Here is a 15,491-nt window from a genome sequence, read left to right on the forward strand (position 1 = left end):
TGAGACGTGGCAGGCGTCCCTTTCCTTCCCTCTGCTCCCAGTCCGACTGTCCGGAGGGGCGGTTTTGTATGGATTAACTAGGAGCCTGGAGACTGCAGGGGTGGTGAGTGGTTGTTTTTTTTTTTGCACCGGGATATCTGAGTGATGCACAAAAGAAAGAGGAACCTAGTTCCTGTTTCTGCAGCTCGGTGGAGACCTCTAGCATGGTACTGCTGCATGCAAAGCCATGCAAAAGGCGGCTGCGGGAGGCTCTCCCTTCCCTGTTCTTCCACCCCCCATTTTAATCAGAGGAATTTCAGATGCATTTTAGCTAGGCGGATCTGAGGCGTGCAAGTCCCACCCACCCCTGCCTCCGAGATAGCCGGCGCATGGGCTGCACCCGGAATGGTGCCAGGCAGGCGACGTAGGAACATGCACATTAGAGGGAAGAGGGATTGGCTCCAGCCGTCTTCACGGATGTTTGTTTGCAGGCGATGGGATCGCGTTGCACGGAGAAAAGAAAAGCGTCATGATCATTTGTGCTGCTTTGCTCCGGTGGGGGATTCTCCCCAGCTGGAGAGAAGAGCGTTTCCTTCAAAACTCTGCTGCTGCTGTTGTGCATTCAGCAAGGAACGTGCCCGGGATAGATCATGTGGCAGTAGCACGATCATGGCAGCTGTAAGACGTGGCAATAAGGAAGACGTGTGCTAAGGATTTCTGCAGGGCAAGCTCTTCCCCGCAGAAACAGCACCAATTAGCCAGCGGAGGCAACTGATAGCGGACAAGGCAAATCCCTAATAGTGGGCAAAAGTGACTGGTGATGTGAGCAGCGATGGAGTGGTGTAACTTGCCATTCCAGTGTGCAAAACCAGTGTAACATACACCCCAAGCGGGCAGACAGGGGCCTAGCTGGGAAACGGGGAAGGATGGTGGTGTTAAGGCGCTGGATTGGGACTCAGTTCCTGGCTCTGTCACAGACTTCCTGGGTGACTTTGGGTAGAGCCCTGCAAAGAGATACAAATGTATCCACGCAGGGCTCTAACTTTGGGCAAGTCACTGCGTGCCTCAGTTCCCCATCTGTAAATTGGGCAGAAGAATAGTTCCTCCTATCTTTTGTCTATTTAGACTGTGCGCTCTGTAGGGCACAGAATATGTGTATGTACAGTGCAAAATACAATGGGACTCCAGGCTCCATTAGGGTCTGTAGGTCACTCTTAATAATAATAACTGAGGTCACACATTTGTAGCTTCTGTAGGCTGAACTCACTGCACAGACCAGGGGTTCTTTGCATTCCTTCATTTTCTCACAGTCGGCCTGTTTGCCACCTCCCCGTCCTTTTGTATTTCAGACTCCCTCATGCCAGGGGCTATGTATGTGTCCCCATCCCCCACTTTCCTCCATGTCCCCCTTGTCCCCTTATGCCTCACATTTCTCCTTTCCACTCATACCAGGGTATCCCATTCTCCCTTCACCAGGGGTTCTGTGATCTCTCCATTTCTCCACATACTATGGGGTCTCTGTGCCCTTATTCCCTCCATTTCAGGGGTACCTATTCTCCCCCATGCTGTGGGATTCTCTGTGCTCCTCCATTCCCCCATGCTCTCCTCCCAGTACCAGGGTCCACATATTCCCCATATGAGGGGCTTTGTGTGCATCCCCTTCTACCTCATATCAGAGTCCTCCATTCTCTGCCCCACCCTGTGCCAGGGGATCTCTGTGTCCCCTATTCTGCCAACATTATTTCTCTCCTTTCTGTCTGGGGGATAAATCATTCAGGGTGTCAATATGTTAAACTCTATTGGGAGGATGGGCAGAGATGTGATGCGGTACTGTTATGCTGGAAGGTGTTAATTGGGGCCATCAACCTGTTCTTTTATCTATAGACAATTGCAGAGGTGCTTGAAGCTGTGGCTTGGCTAAGCAGATGGCAGGTGCATTACGTGTTCCCTGTATGCCGCCTATCAATTTTCTGATTTTTTCCCCCAAACCAGTGGGATTCTGCCCAACAATGCCTAGAACATTCCCTGAAATTCTGGAATTGATTTGAATGCTGTGTCCAAAAGTTATTGTATTACATCCAAACAGAGAAATGCCCTCAGGTTGAGTGAGGTCTCCAATCCTCCTCAGCCAATTATTTTTTTTAATGATTTTTATTATTCTTAACAGCAAGCCGGAAGCTGTAAACAAACCCCCACCCCAATTCCACATACCCCAGACTTTTGTACATCCCCCATTAGTTACTTTTCCAGCTCTGCACCTTGTCCACCTCCTCAGCATGTGAGTGACCCTCATTTTGCACACCCACTGAATGAGAAATCAGTGCAAATTATACTCCTTTATCACTTACACACACTTCCACCCAAACCATCACATATGGCTTTGCTGCATTTGCTGCACTCACTTACCTCAGGGCTCAGCATTCTTATTTTCTGTAGGTTTCTGCTGCTTTTCTTTTACTCTCTAGTTCTCTGAAGTTTGTGCAGATCACTGAAAAGCAGGCCAGACACTGCCTACCCTGCCTGTTCTAGTCTGGATCAGCTGCTCCTGGAATGATCAAATACAGTGCAATCAGGTTCACCTAGTACAGCCAGGGGCAGTGTTCTCCATCCTTCATTACAGTCCTGAAGTACTGCAAGCTGCTGGAGGAAAAGCAGGAGGGGAATTGTGGAGAGAGTCACCTCCTCCCTTTGATGTCCCAGAATAGATGAGGAAGAGACAGACAGCTAGGAAGTGGCCAAGTCTGCAAAGAGCCCCCAAAGCAATCAGCTGTTTGTGCTTACAGTCTGCCCTTATGAGTTAGAGGAGACCTGGGTTCAAATGATTGTAAGCTCTTTGGGGTAGGGACCATCTTTTTGTTCTGTGTCCAGCATCTAGCACAATGGAGTCCTGGTCCATGACTGAGTCTCCTAGGTGCGAAAATAACAACTGGCAATGCCAGTCTCTGGGCTGGGAGTTAGTTATTGAGCTGGCTGAGCCTAAGGTGAGGAAGTGCCTTGTCTTGCTCAAGATCAATCCCTCGCTCCAGTTAAGGAATAGCATTGATAGACTCTGAAGCAGGGGCTGCTCCAGACACCAGCATGCCAAGCGCGTGCTTGGGGCAGCAAGCCACTGGGGGCGCTCTGCCGGTCGCCGCGAGGGCGGCAGGCAGGCTGCCTTCAGCGGCATGCCTGCGGAGGGTCCGCTGGTCCTGTGGCTTCAGCGTACCCTCCGCAGGCAAGCTGCCGAAGGCAGCCTGCCTGCCGTGCTTGGGGCAGCAAAATGCCTAGAGCCGCCCCTGCTCTGAAGGGAAGTTCATCCAGTCCTCCTTGGCTAAGCAGATAGTGGTTGTGATGCAAGGCCTCAAGAGTGGAGGGAACTTAATTCAGAAAAAAATGAGGATCCATAGAGGCTTGACTGGGAATCAGAGAAGGGAACAGGAAGAGGTCTCACCGACATGTAGGTGAGTATGTGAAAAGCTGTGTGTTTTGATACCTGCAATTGAGGTCAGGGGGCCAAACTCATCCCTGGCAGAAGTGGATGCATTTGGACTGATGTCAGTAGAACTGAGCCTAACCTATCAGTTAACTTGTCCCAAGATGTATAGCGCTGCCGAGTCTCTGTCATCCTTGAGCGCACTGCAAGACTCACTACCAAAGATGCCAATTGGTTGATATAGTGATGTTTTTGGAAGAAGTACTGCCATCTGTGTGGTAGATCTATATCAGACCACAGCAGTCCCCCCCGCCCCTTCCCTGCTCACACACAATGGTGGAGAGTTATCTGCAGAATCATAGAAATGTAGGGCTGGAAGGGACCTCGAGAAGTCATGAAGTCCAGCCCCCTGTGCTGAGGCAGGACCAAGTAAACCTAGACCAGGTGTTTGTCCAACCTGCTTTTAAAAACCTCCATTGATGGGGATTCCACAACCTCTTATTCCAGAGCTAAACTGCCTTTATAGTTAGAATTTTTCCCTAATGTCCAGCCTAAATCTCCCTTGCTGCAGATTAAGCCCATTACTTCTTGCTCTGCCTTCAGTGGTCATGGAGAACAATTGATCACTGTCCTCTTTATAATAGCCTTTAATGTATTTGAAGACAGTTATTAGATCCTCTCGGTCTTCTTTTCTCAAGAAATGCCCATTTTTTTAAATCTTTCCTTATAGGTCAGGCTTTCTAAACCTTTTGTCATTTTTGTAGCTCTCCTCTGGACTCTCTCCATTTTGTCCACATCTTTTTTAAAGTGTGGCACCCAGAATTGGACACCGCACTCCAGCTGAGGCCTCAGCATTGCCAAGTAGAGCATGGAAATTACCTCCCTTGTCTTGGACGCAACATTCCTGTCAATACATCCCAGAGTGATATTGGTCTTCGTCACAACTGCATCACATTGTTGGCTCATATTCAATGTGTGATCCACTATAACCCACAGATCCTTTTCAGCAGTGCTACCACCTAGCCAGTTATACGTTGCACTTGTCGTTATTTAATTTCATCTTGTTGATTTTCGACCAATTCTCCAATTTGTCAAGATTGTTTTGAATTCTAATCCTCACCTCTGAAGTGCTTGAAAAACCCTTCCCATCTTGATGTCATCTGCAATTTTTATAAGCCTACTCTCCACTCCATTAACCAAGTCATTAAGGAAAATATTGAACGGTACCAGACCCTGGACTGATCTCCGTGGGACTCCACTAGCTCTGTCTTCCTAGTTTGACAGTGAACCATTGGTAACTACTCTTTGAATATGGTCTTTCAAACAGTTGTGCACTCTACGTTAGAATAATATTATCTAGACCACATTTCCCTAGTTTGCTTATAAAAATGTCATGTGGGACTGTGTCAAAACCCTTATTAAAATCAAGATATATCATGACTAATGCTTCCCTTCATCCACTAGGCCAGTAACGAATGAAAGAAAGAAATTAGGTTAGTTTGGCATGATTTGTTCTTGTCAGATCTGAGCTGGCTGTTACTTATAACCCTATTATCCTCCAGGTACTTACACTGGATTGTTTAATAATTTGTTCCATTAGCCTACCAGATACTGAAGATAGGCTGACTGAGAGTGTTTAATTTGTACTAAAAGACGTGCCAGGGCTCAAGCAATTTTTTTACTTTCATAATTCATGTGGCAAGCCCAGAGGTGCTGGGGCGATGATCTGCCAAGCCTAGAGATGCCAGGCTCAGCCCTGGCACAAATTAAGCTGACTGGTCTATAATTTCCTGGGTCCCTCTTTGTTCTCTATTTTAAAGACAGGTACCATGTTTGCCCTTCTCCAGCCATCTGGAACCTCACTCATCCTCCATGAGTTCTCAAAGATAATTGCTAATGGTTCTGAGATTGTTTCAGGTAGAAAGGACAGTGTATGTGTTCCTGGAAGAACAGTGGACATTTTGCATGCCTAAATGCTGTGATATGTATCAGAAGACTCTGGTCAATCCATGAGCAGCACTGACTGGCTCCAAGGAGGCTCTCTACTAGAAGATGAGTGGTCACAGTTCAGAGGGCCTCATGGGCGATGGTGGAAAAGGGAAATGAAGGAGGGAGGGATAAGGAATTTCTTTCCTATTTCCTCCCACAGCCTCAAAAAAAATCGGTAGCCGATTTGTAAGTCTCCTTCCTTCCTTTAATCAAGCTGCAAATGAGGATCAAGGATTGTTTGAGTATCCTGCATTGTTGAGTTAATATGATGGGTCTGACATCCATGCCTGGGACTCAGGTGATCCTGCACTCCAGCTCCTTTCCACAGGCAGTTTAATGAACAAATTAAAAAATCTTATCTATGAAAAATAATCGTATGTGAAAAAGATTCTGCTCCCAGCTACAAATCATCCTCATCTGTCTATACCAGGGGTAGGCAACCTATGACATGGGTGCCAAAAGTGGCACGAGAGCTGATTTTCAGTGGCACTCACACTGCCCAGGTCCTGGCCACCAGTCCGGGGGGCTTTGCATTTTAATTTAATTTTAAATGAAACTTTTTAAACATTCTGAAACCTTATTTACTTTACATACAACAATAGTTTGTTTATATATTATAGACTTTTATAGAAAGAGAGCTTCTAAAAAGGCTTAAAATGTATTATGGGCATGCGAAACCTTAAATTAAAGTGAATAAATGAAGACTTGGCACAGCACTTCTGAAAGGTTGCTGACCCCAGATCTATACAGTGTGGCCATTCTGAATGTGTGAATGATTGGATGCAAACTCCTAGATCATTAGAAGGTGATGGTCATGCCACGTGACTCTGGGAAGGTAATTTCCTCTAGATTTACACTGAGGTCTCAGATCTGATCTATGTCCTTGATGTGACAAGGTAGTAAGGATTTCTAGACAGGAAATATGCAGGCAAAATCACCATTGAATTAAACCAGCTGAGGACCTGTCCACTGTTGTTTTGTAAGTTTGGTAAACTTTTTATTATTTTACAAGAATGAACTCGTTTAATTGATCCAAGTCTTTAAAATGCAATTTACTTCCACCAGAGAGACGTACTTCTAGTCCAAGGAGCACTAGAAAATACAAAACATATTGAGAATAGATTTAAAGACAATTGTAAATGTAAAAATATATTCCCCTTTGCCATCTTAAAAACGTACTGTCCTCTACCAGGTGCTTAGTACCTCAGTTCAGAGCACATTTTTAACTGCTCAGTATTGACCAAATCCTTCCCTGATCTCCAATCATGTCAGTCCATGCACTTGTGTGCAGAGCCAGTGACTTCAATGGCGCTCCGCATGCATGGAGCTTATTGCAAAACTGTCTTTTACTTAATCAAAACTTTCTTTGAAATCAATGGAATGAAAACTCAGTGAGGCCCTTAGGATTTGGGCCTCAGTTAAGGTAGGAGAAAAGCAGGTTTTCTTTTTCTTTCTGCTAACCCTGCCTCCCCTTCCATCTTCCTGATGGATCTTCTGTACAATTCACAATCCTATTCCACAAAAATGTTATTACCTCTTGGATGTGAAGGATTTCATGATGAATGGTGGCAAGATGGTACTGTTGATAAAGTTTGGGCCTGAGACCAGCTAAGCATGGGGCATGAAAGGAGAAACACAAAGACATACGGAATTGAGAGGGATAGGATGAGGTGAGGAGGCAAAGGAAATGGAGGGAGAAGAGGCTACAATGAAGGTGAAATGCTGGGCTGCTGGCCTACCAGAGGCGTGAGGAAGAGCAAGGAGATGAGAGATTCAGGCTGTGTCCTGTTAGCATGGAAAAATGTCCTTGGAGATGAAAGCAAAGAGAAGGGAAGATAAGATACAGGACACAACCAAGAGAGAGGGAAGAATGACAGATAAAGCAGTACAGGACACAACCAAGGGAGAGGGAAGAATGACAGATAAAGCAGGTGAAGGCAAAGAAGGAATGATGGAAAAAAGAGGAAGGGGAAAGAGAGAGAGGAAAAGAAGCAGGAGATCAAATGAAGCAGGGAAAAGGCCAGGTGAGGAAGAGGGAAGGGGTGTAACAGAGAAGAGAAAGGTGACACAGGGAGATGGAAAAGGAATGATATAATTGGGAAAGAAGGAAAAGTGCTGGGAAATCGAGAGGAGGAGAAATGAAAAGTGCTGGGAAATCGAGAGGAGGAGAAATGAAAAGGGAGGGAGGGAGCAACAGAAGGGGAAAGAGATTGAGAGAGGAGGGGATGAAAGGGAGGGAGGAGATGAGGAGGAAGAAAGACTGAAGGAGGGAGAAGAAAGTGTGGAGGTGGAACTGGCAGGGATGTAAAAGACAGAGGAGGAAGGATGATTACAGAGTGGAGGATCAGTTAGCAGTAAAAGGAGGAAAGGGGACGATGGGTAAGATCAGGGCCGGCTCCAGGCACCAGTTTATCAAGCAGGTGCTTGGGGCTGCAACTCCGGAGCCAGGCGCCACTTTCAGGTATTCGGCGGCAATTCAGCGGAGGGTCCCTCACTCCTGCTCAGAGCGAAGGACCTCCTGCTGCATTGCTGCAGATTGCAATCGGGGCTTTGTTTTTTGGTTTTTTTTTTTTGGCTGCTTGGGGCGGCAAAACCCCTGGAGCCGGCCCTGGGTAAGATAGGGACTTTGAAGGGACATGTAGGAGAGGAGAAGGGTTGAGAGAGGACTGGGCTGTGGGGGAGAGGAGATGGAAAAAAAACTGGAATGGAGGAGAAAATTGGGTAGCACCAGAAATGGGAGTGAAGGCGGTGTGCGGGGGCAGAAAGGGATGGGGGAAAAACCAGCAGCGATGAAAGGACGGGAGGGGGCAGGCAGGGATGGGAGAGGAAGAGGGGCTGTGTGTGGCAGCAGGGAAGGAGGGATGGGGAGGAGGAGGGGCTGTATGGGTCTGTCTGGGAGGGAAGGAGGGATGAAGGGGAGGAGTAGGAGGAGGGGCTGTGTGCTGTGGCAGGCAGGAGGGAAGGAAGGAGGGATGAAGGGAAGGGGAGAGGAAGAGGGGCTGTGTGTGGCTGGGAGGGAAGGAGGGATGAAGGGGAGGAGTAGGAGGAGGGGCTGTGGGCGTGTGGCAGGCAGGAGGGAAGGAAGGAGGGATGAAGGGAAGGGGAGAGGAGAGGAAGAGGGGCTGTGTGTGGCAGCAGGGAAGGAGGGATGGGGAGGAGGAGGGGCTGTATGGGTCTGTCTGGGAGGGAAGGAGGGATGAAGGGGAGGAGTAGGAGGAGGGGCTGTGTGTGGAGGGGGAGGAGAGGAAGAGGGGCTGTGTGTGGCTGGGAGGGATGAAGGGGAGGAGGAGGGGCTGTGGGCGTGTGGCAGGCGGGAGGGAAGGAAGGAGGGATGAAGGGAAGGGGAGAGGAAGAGGAAGAGGGGCTGTGTGTGGCTGGGAGGGAAGGAGGGATGAAGGGGAGGAGGAGGGGCTGTGGGCGTGTGGAAGGAGGGATGAAGGGGAGGAGCCGTGTGCTGAGGCTGGCAGGCAGGAGGGAGGGGGGTCGGCAGGAGCATCTGCGAGGCTGGGTTTGACAGGCGGGCAGCGCCGCGGCAGCAGGTGAGGGTCGGGGATGGAGGCAGCGTAGGGAGAGGAGGAGGAGGAAGGCGGCGAACGGCGCTGTTCGCGCTGCCGGAGGGGAGGAAACGGCCCTGCCGGTGTAACGTGTTACACCGGCCGCCGGGACTCACCGGGAGGAGCGGAGCCGGAGCCGGAGCCGGAGCCGGGTCCGGCCTCGGGCAGGTCCGGCCGGGAGGATGGGCAACGCCGACTCCAAGCTCAACTTCAGGAAGGCGGTGATCCAGCTCACCACCAAGACCCAGGTGAGGGGCTGGGCTGGGCCGGGCCTGGCCGAACGGAGCGGGGCCAGGTGTCCCGGGGAAACCGGGCCGGGGCCGGGATGTGCCTGGAGATCCAGGCCGGGGGGGCGCTCGTCGGGCCCCTCGCCCCTAGCGCCTGGGCGGGGGGAGGCACCGGGAGAAGCGGCCGCAGCGATCATCGTGTCAGATGGGAAAATAGGGGGGCCGGGTCCGCCATGATCCGTGTGGGAGCCGCCTGGCCGGGGGGTCATTAAGGGGGGCTCCTGTGAGGTGGCTGGGGGGGGGTAAGGGCAGACTGGGGGGTCGGTTTAGGGGAGGACTGGAGGAGGCCCTTGGGGGGCTGGTTGGGGGACCCCCGAGGCTCCTGGGCAGGTGGGTGTTGGGGTGGATAGTGGGGGTGGCCCCTGGCGGGTGTTGGTTTCCGGGGAGACTCGTAGGAGGTTCCTCTGCATTTCCCGGATCCCCTGGAAGGAGGTAATCCTGCCCTTTAATAACAGCTGCTGGGTTTCCTCAAAGCCCTGCACCGTGGCACCCCTCCTCCTTATGCCTTTAAATAGCACCCACCGGAAGGAATGCCAGTTGGCTGTTCCCAGATTCTAAAGCTGTCCCCCTTTGGGGCTTAGACTGGCAAGGGTGGGGGTAAGCCAGGATCCTTGGGGACTGGGCCTTGCAGGTAGAGGGGGCCTGGCTGGAGTAGAAGGTAGCAGGGGGCAGTGCCAAGGAAGCCACTGCCCATGTGCCTGAGCCATTCTCATCACACGTCTTTCACAATATCCCTACATGTGTGCAACCCTGCCCGGCAGCCTGGATAAATAATATGAATTTTATAACTCCCCTAGAGCTTCTTCCCATAATAACTGCCTTCCAGGCACAGGTGAGAGTGACTAGGTGTAACAGCTGTTGGATGTTAGCACCATCCCACACACAGAGCCAGTTAGCTTGCAGTACTGCTCATGGACAGAGGTGGAGAGTAGTAGTGCCATGGGATTTTTAACTTGAACCTGGGCAAGCATGAAAACCTGAGTAAATGGAAATTCTCTCTGGGAGAAAGGCACATTCACCAGTACACTGCTCCTTGCTATGCTATCTAGTTAAGAGTGTCTCCATTTTCTGAAGATTAGGATTGGAATTTGAGACCTGTGGTTTTAATGTATTGGTGTTAATCTACAGCCCTGCTGTTTCATATCTGCCGACTTGTAACAGCTGGGGGATTCTAGTTCTGAGGACTTAGTAACTATAGTTAGAACCAGGCTGTATAAGTTTCCGTATATTGCTCTGTCAATGCGTTTCAACCCTGACCACCAGCAGCCCATACTATTCCACTGCTGAGCCTTCCCTGTATTGAGATTGGCAATTATGTGCTAAATTGTGTGATGACTTTGTGACATGGATTAACATCCTGTTAGGACTCAATTTTAGCTGTGATTAAATCTGTATATGAACTCATATATTTAGAAGTTAGATGCATTTATTAAAATAAGGGAAATAGATGCTAATCAAATCTTATGCTTCAGGGCACCAGCTCACCACCATAGGGGTCAGTAAGGATTTTCACCCTATGCAACATCGCACAATTACGTAGGTGCATTATGTTTTTCTTTATTGTCCTCTGATGCATCAGACTTTGGCTACTGCCAGAGGCAGGTTACTGAGCTTGGTGGACCAATTTTCTGATCTGATAAGGCAGGTTCTGTCTTCTTAAGGCATTCAGTTGCTCAAGGGTTTAAATCAACAGAGGATTCCTCCACTTTTTCTCATGTCTATGCATTTTCATATAGCCCCTTCAGGAGAATCCTGTCTGTTGGACAGGAGGTAGCTGAATGAAACTGGTGTAGCTGGTGTGATTGTTGTTAGTTTCATTCTAATCCTGACACACTGCTGGGGAAGAGCTAAGAGCCGCTTGTATCAGAGGAGGATCACACCTGTGGTGCTTCAGTAGGTGCTCTATCTCTGTAGGTTTAAGGGGGAGAAGGAAGTAAAACAAATATCAGAATTGTATATTATAGGGAAGGTGGCTGCCCTGGTGAAGTAGCAGCTGTGGATCTTACTTTGGGACCGAACTGAAGTCTTCTTTTCTTATGACAGCAGATAATGGGAGTCTAATGGAGGCAGCTCATGTTACTCTTTGGACTCTAGCATCTCTAAGCATTTCTGAGCTACAAAGGAGAGCTGCCACCCTGAAGGATTTCTGATGGCAGGGGGATTATGGATCCTCTACAACTAATTGGAGGTGATAGTGGAAGGAAAGGTGACTGGAGGAGAAGAGAAACAAGGGAAGGGTGGGGGAAGAGAGACTTATTAATAAAGGGGTGCAGAGTAAAGAGAAACATTTATGAACATAGGGGTCTAGAGACAAAGATTTGGTTTGGGGAATGAATAACAAAGAGAGAATAGCTTCATTTTGGTGCTAATACAGTCATAGATTCCAAATCCGTACAATTCTGGATTCTCCTTCCACCATTTGAAAGTGTGTTTGTAGAAGGAGAGATTGCAAAATGAATGAAACCCTTGCCCCTCCATCACCTAATCTTGTCATATCTGGAGCTTACAAAGAAAGCTCTAAGCATGGCAATCACCTGTACTGTAGGCCCAGAAGGCTGCGTGGCTCCTCTGGTTTGTTGACATATGTCGTGAGATAAAGTTCACAGTGACGCTGAATAAAACAAAGACAATCTATGTTCTTGGCTGGATTTGTTAGAGGCATCTGTAGAAATGTAGGTGAGACGTATGCCATGCGGAAAAGAGGGTGAGGTAGTGAAACGCCCATATTTACATACCTGAGAAGGGCACTGGTGTTTGCATGCGCAATATGCAACACTGGGCTTTCTTGCAATCTTTTGACCTTATAGAGGCAACAATCTCTGTGTAACCTCCCAGTCCACTGAGTTGCTGGAATTAAAAACAAAATGTTGGGTTGGTTTGGATAGTTTCCCCACAGGTATTTACCCAAACTAAGCACTGCTCTCTCAGCAGCATATGTACTCTTTCTACTTTCTCTTCTAACACTGGGCAGCAGGGCAAATGGAAGTTTACATTTCATTAAATCACTGGTAACTTAAAACCTTTAGCTGAGCAAGCAGGAAAGCACAATTGTGGTATTCTAAGGCTTTGATAGCAGGAAATGATCCAGCTAAGAACAATGTTCAGTCACTGGTTAAAAAGAGTCCCGATTTGGCCCAAGTTTAGATTTTTGTAAAAACAAGCTTTTCTAAACTGGAAACATTTCCATTAATTATAATTAACTTCCCATGGAGTCAGTTTTTCTAAAAATCAACAAATACACATTTCCTTTCAACCCAAACAATGTGGGGTCCAGAACCTGAAAGTGAAATTGACTGTAAACAAAAATGAAATTGATTTAATCCATTTTAATGGCAAGAAAAATGCTAAAAGCCAATAAATAGCATAAAGGGTGAAAAGTACATTGGATTTTCAAAGTGCTTTCAGTTCCAATTATATAAATTGGTGGTAGTCACATAGGAAAGATATTTGTTTATAGTGCTGGTATACCTGCATTATAATCAGATCTGTTCCCTGAGCCGTTTAGATAATTGGAATTTATCTAGATATGATTTTTAAGTTGTTAATGCCCATTTAATAATACTACTTGTGCCTTTCATCTGAGTGTCTGGGGATGCTTTACCATCATGAATGAACTATCCTCCCTGCCCCTGCAACACTCATGTTACTTAGATGGTATTTTACAAATGGATACTTTGAAGCACAGAGAAGTTGCGACCTGCCAGGGTATCACAACAAGTCAGTTGCAGAGCTGGGAATCAAACCTAGGAGTGCTTTAATCATTAGACAAATTAACTCTCCCTCTTCCTAAATAGATTAGTGATAAAATTGTCTTTAAAGTTTCAAGAAGTGATCAGTTGATAATATAAAATTCATGATCTTCTGACATTTTCTTGTCATGTTTTGTTGCCAGCCATGTAACTGTTTTTAAAGAGATGAGAAGGAACAAATGGGGGAAAAAAACCCAAACATTTGAGTCTTTCTCACACTGGTGTGCATCTGCCATATCTTGATAAAGTGTTAATCTGAGCTTGATAAGATAATGCCTTGTGTCTAAAGAGAGATCAGTTAAGTAATCTATTAACCTGGTTCTGAAAATTTCCAGGCAACTCAGTCTTGGCTTCATCAAATGAAAATCTTGAATGCATGGGTTAGCCTTTCATCTGTCAAGTGCACCTGTGCTTTTCGAACTATATTTTTTTATACAGCTGGCATTTATCAAGGTCCCTGCCAAAGTTCCATCAGCCTGTATCATGAGGAGCTTGCCATGAGCCTCCTCAGGAGCCTGTATTATGGCCACCATTCTTCTGGTAGTGGAGAACTACTAGTAAAGGGCTTGCTATGGAATCTCTCCATGCTGTTCAATTGTTGACTGAAGGGGGCACTGTTGTGAAGCTCAAGATGCTCTTCCCCCACAACTACCCCCCAAAATGAATGCAGCCTCTGGCCCGGGGAGCTAAAATCAAAGTGGGCAGTCTCCAGGGCTGGCGCAACCCATTAGGCGACTGGGCACTAACATTTGGGGGGCGGTGACCGCAGCGGCTGGATGTTCGGCCGCCACGGTCATCAGCGCCATTTCGGGGGCGGGACCTTCTGCCACCTCTGTCGGGGGTGCCATTTCGGGGGCGGGACCTTCCACCACCTAGGGTGCCAAAAAGACTGCTGGCGCGCCTGGCTCTCTCACTTGGGAATATTAGCACTAGGTCCATCCATAGACCTGTTTTAACCTTGGGTGTGCACCCTGGGTCAAAAGCAGGGACCTATACATACCTATTCATTGCCACAAATTAACCATCAGGCTGTCCAGGCTACAGGGTAGATGGGATCTCTGGAGCCCTTTTTCATGGAGCTCAGTTAGGTGTTCCAGGGTGACTTCAATAGTCTTCACATTGCAGTTCTCCTTCATTTCATCTCTATGGGGTTGCAGAGACTGTCATCTCTTCGGTGTTTTTGTGGGTACAAGAGGAGAGGGTGGTGTCTACCTTAGCATAAACAAGGCAAGTTACTTCTTGGGGCCCTGGATTTTTGATGTCCGCTGTATCTCCATCATGTCATGGCCTTATCTGTCTTTTTGACAGTGGGGTTGATGGGGGAGGCTGCTCATGGACTAATTCCCTTCAACCCACACCTGGACTTGAGGGCGGTGATCAGTTATGATTTATTTTATTATTTGTATTGCTGTTGCATGAAGGAGCCCTAGTCATGGGAGAGGACCCCACTGTGCTAGGTGTTGAATAAACACAGAACAAAACATGGTCCCTATCCCAAAAAAGTTTATATCCAGATAGACTGGATATTTGCAGCAGTGAGAGGGGAGACAGTGGACAAGAGACAACAGGTGGATACAGAAGTCAGGCAAGTGGCTGACTGAGCTTTCAGATTACCCTCTGTAAGGGCTTGTCTACACAGGGATGCTCAGGGAAATTTAATCTGAACTGAATTTAAAGTAGATTAGTTAAACTGCATTAAACCCCTGTGTGGACACACCCATTCAGAATTAAATTTGTGGATTAAACTAAACCAGATTAAGGCCACTTTAATTCTTGCAAATTGTAAAGCCGGTCCTGAGCTAAGCTGAATGGATTCTTGGGGACATTTTATTTAAAGGAATAACTTCACAGCAGTGCTGAGTACTGGCATTTGAGATAAGGTGGTAAATGTTGACTCTGACTGAGGTCATGTATGATGGTGTCTGAGTGACAGCAAATTAGGATGTTAGCCAGATCAACGCAATGATGACAATAACAGGTGAGTGGGGCAGTACCCCAGGGCTTTCCTGTTTACAGGCTATTATTCGCACAGCTCTATTCTTCTGTTTCCTGTGACGTGCCCTGTTTGCACAGGGATCCTTTCCAGGGCTGTGATTTAGTGTTTGATAACTGGCAGGATCACTGACATCCAAGCTGCTTCCTCTTTGAATTCCCGCAATAAAAAAACCCAAACCCAAACTCTTAATGCCAAACTAAGACTGAGAAATAAGACAGAAAACATGCAGGAGACTTTCAATTAAGGTGCCTAGTATAATTGCTGCTCTAACCCTGTGCATTCATCTCCCCTTGCCCTCTCGCCACACCCTTCGCAACCATGTTTACCCTCTGTATCTGTGTCGGAGATAGCAATCCTCTCCACCCCACCCCCATGTGCCACATCAGCCTTAACTCTGCCCACTGTACTCTCAACAACTACTTCAGGCTCCAACAACCCTCTCTTTATCACTTTACCCTGGAAAGCTCAGCTTAGACAGCTGCATATTTGTTCTGCTGGCTGTCTCCTTTTAGGGAATTGCAGCAG

General features: G+C 47.7%; 1 protein-coding gene across 2 annotated transcripts in view; it reads left to right on the forward strand.

Annotated features, from left to right (window-relative positions):
* The first annotated feature begins 8,900 nt into the window (after positions 1-8,900).
* HID1 (HID1 domain containing) overlaps positions 8,901-15,491 on the forward strand; it is a 45,116-nt gene continuing 38,525 nt past the window's right edge. For both annotated transcript variants that reach the window (XM_050919102.1, XM_050919103.1), the window contains exon 1: positions 8,901-9,182. In XM_050919102.1, the coding sequence (XP_050775059.1) occupies positions 9,117-9,182 (66 nt within the window). In that variant the 5' untranslated portion in view covers positions 8,901-9,116. The remainder of the gene's footprint in view (positions 9,183-15,491) is intronic.

Source organism: Gopherus flavomarginatus, chromosome 12 (assembly GCF_025201925.1).
Source record: "Gopherus flavomarginatus isolate rGopFla2 chromosome 12, rGopFla2.mat.asm, whole genome shotgun sequence".
NCBI lineage: Eukaryota > Metazoa > Chordata > Testudines > Testudinidae > Gopherus > Gopherus flavomarginatus.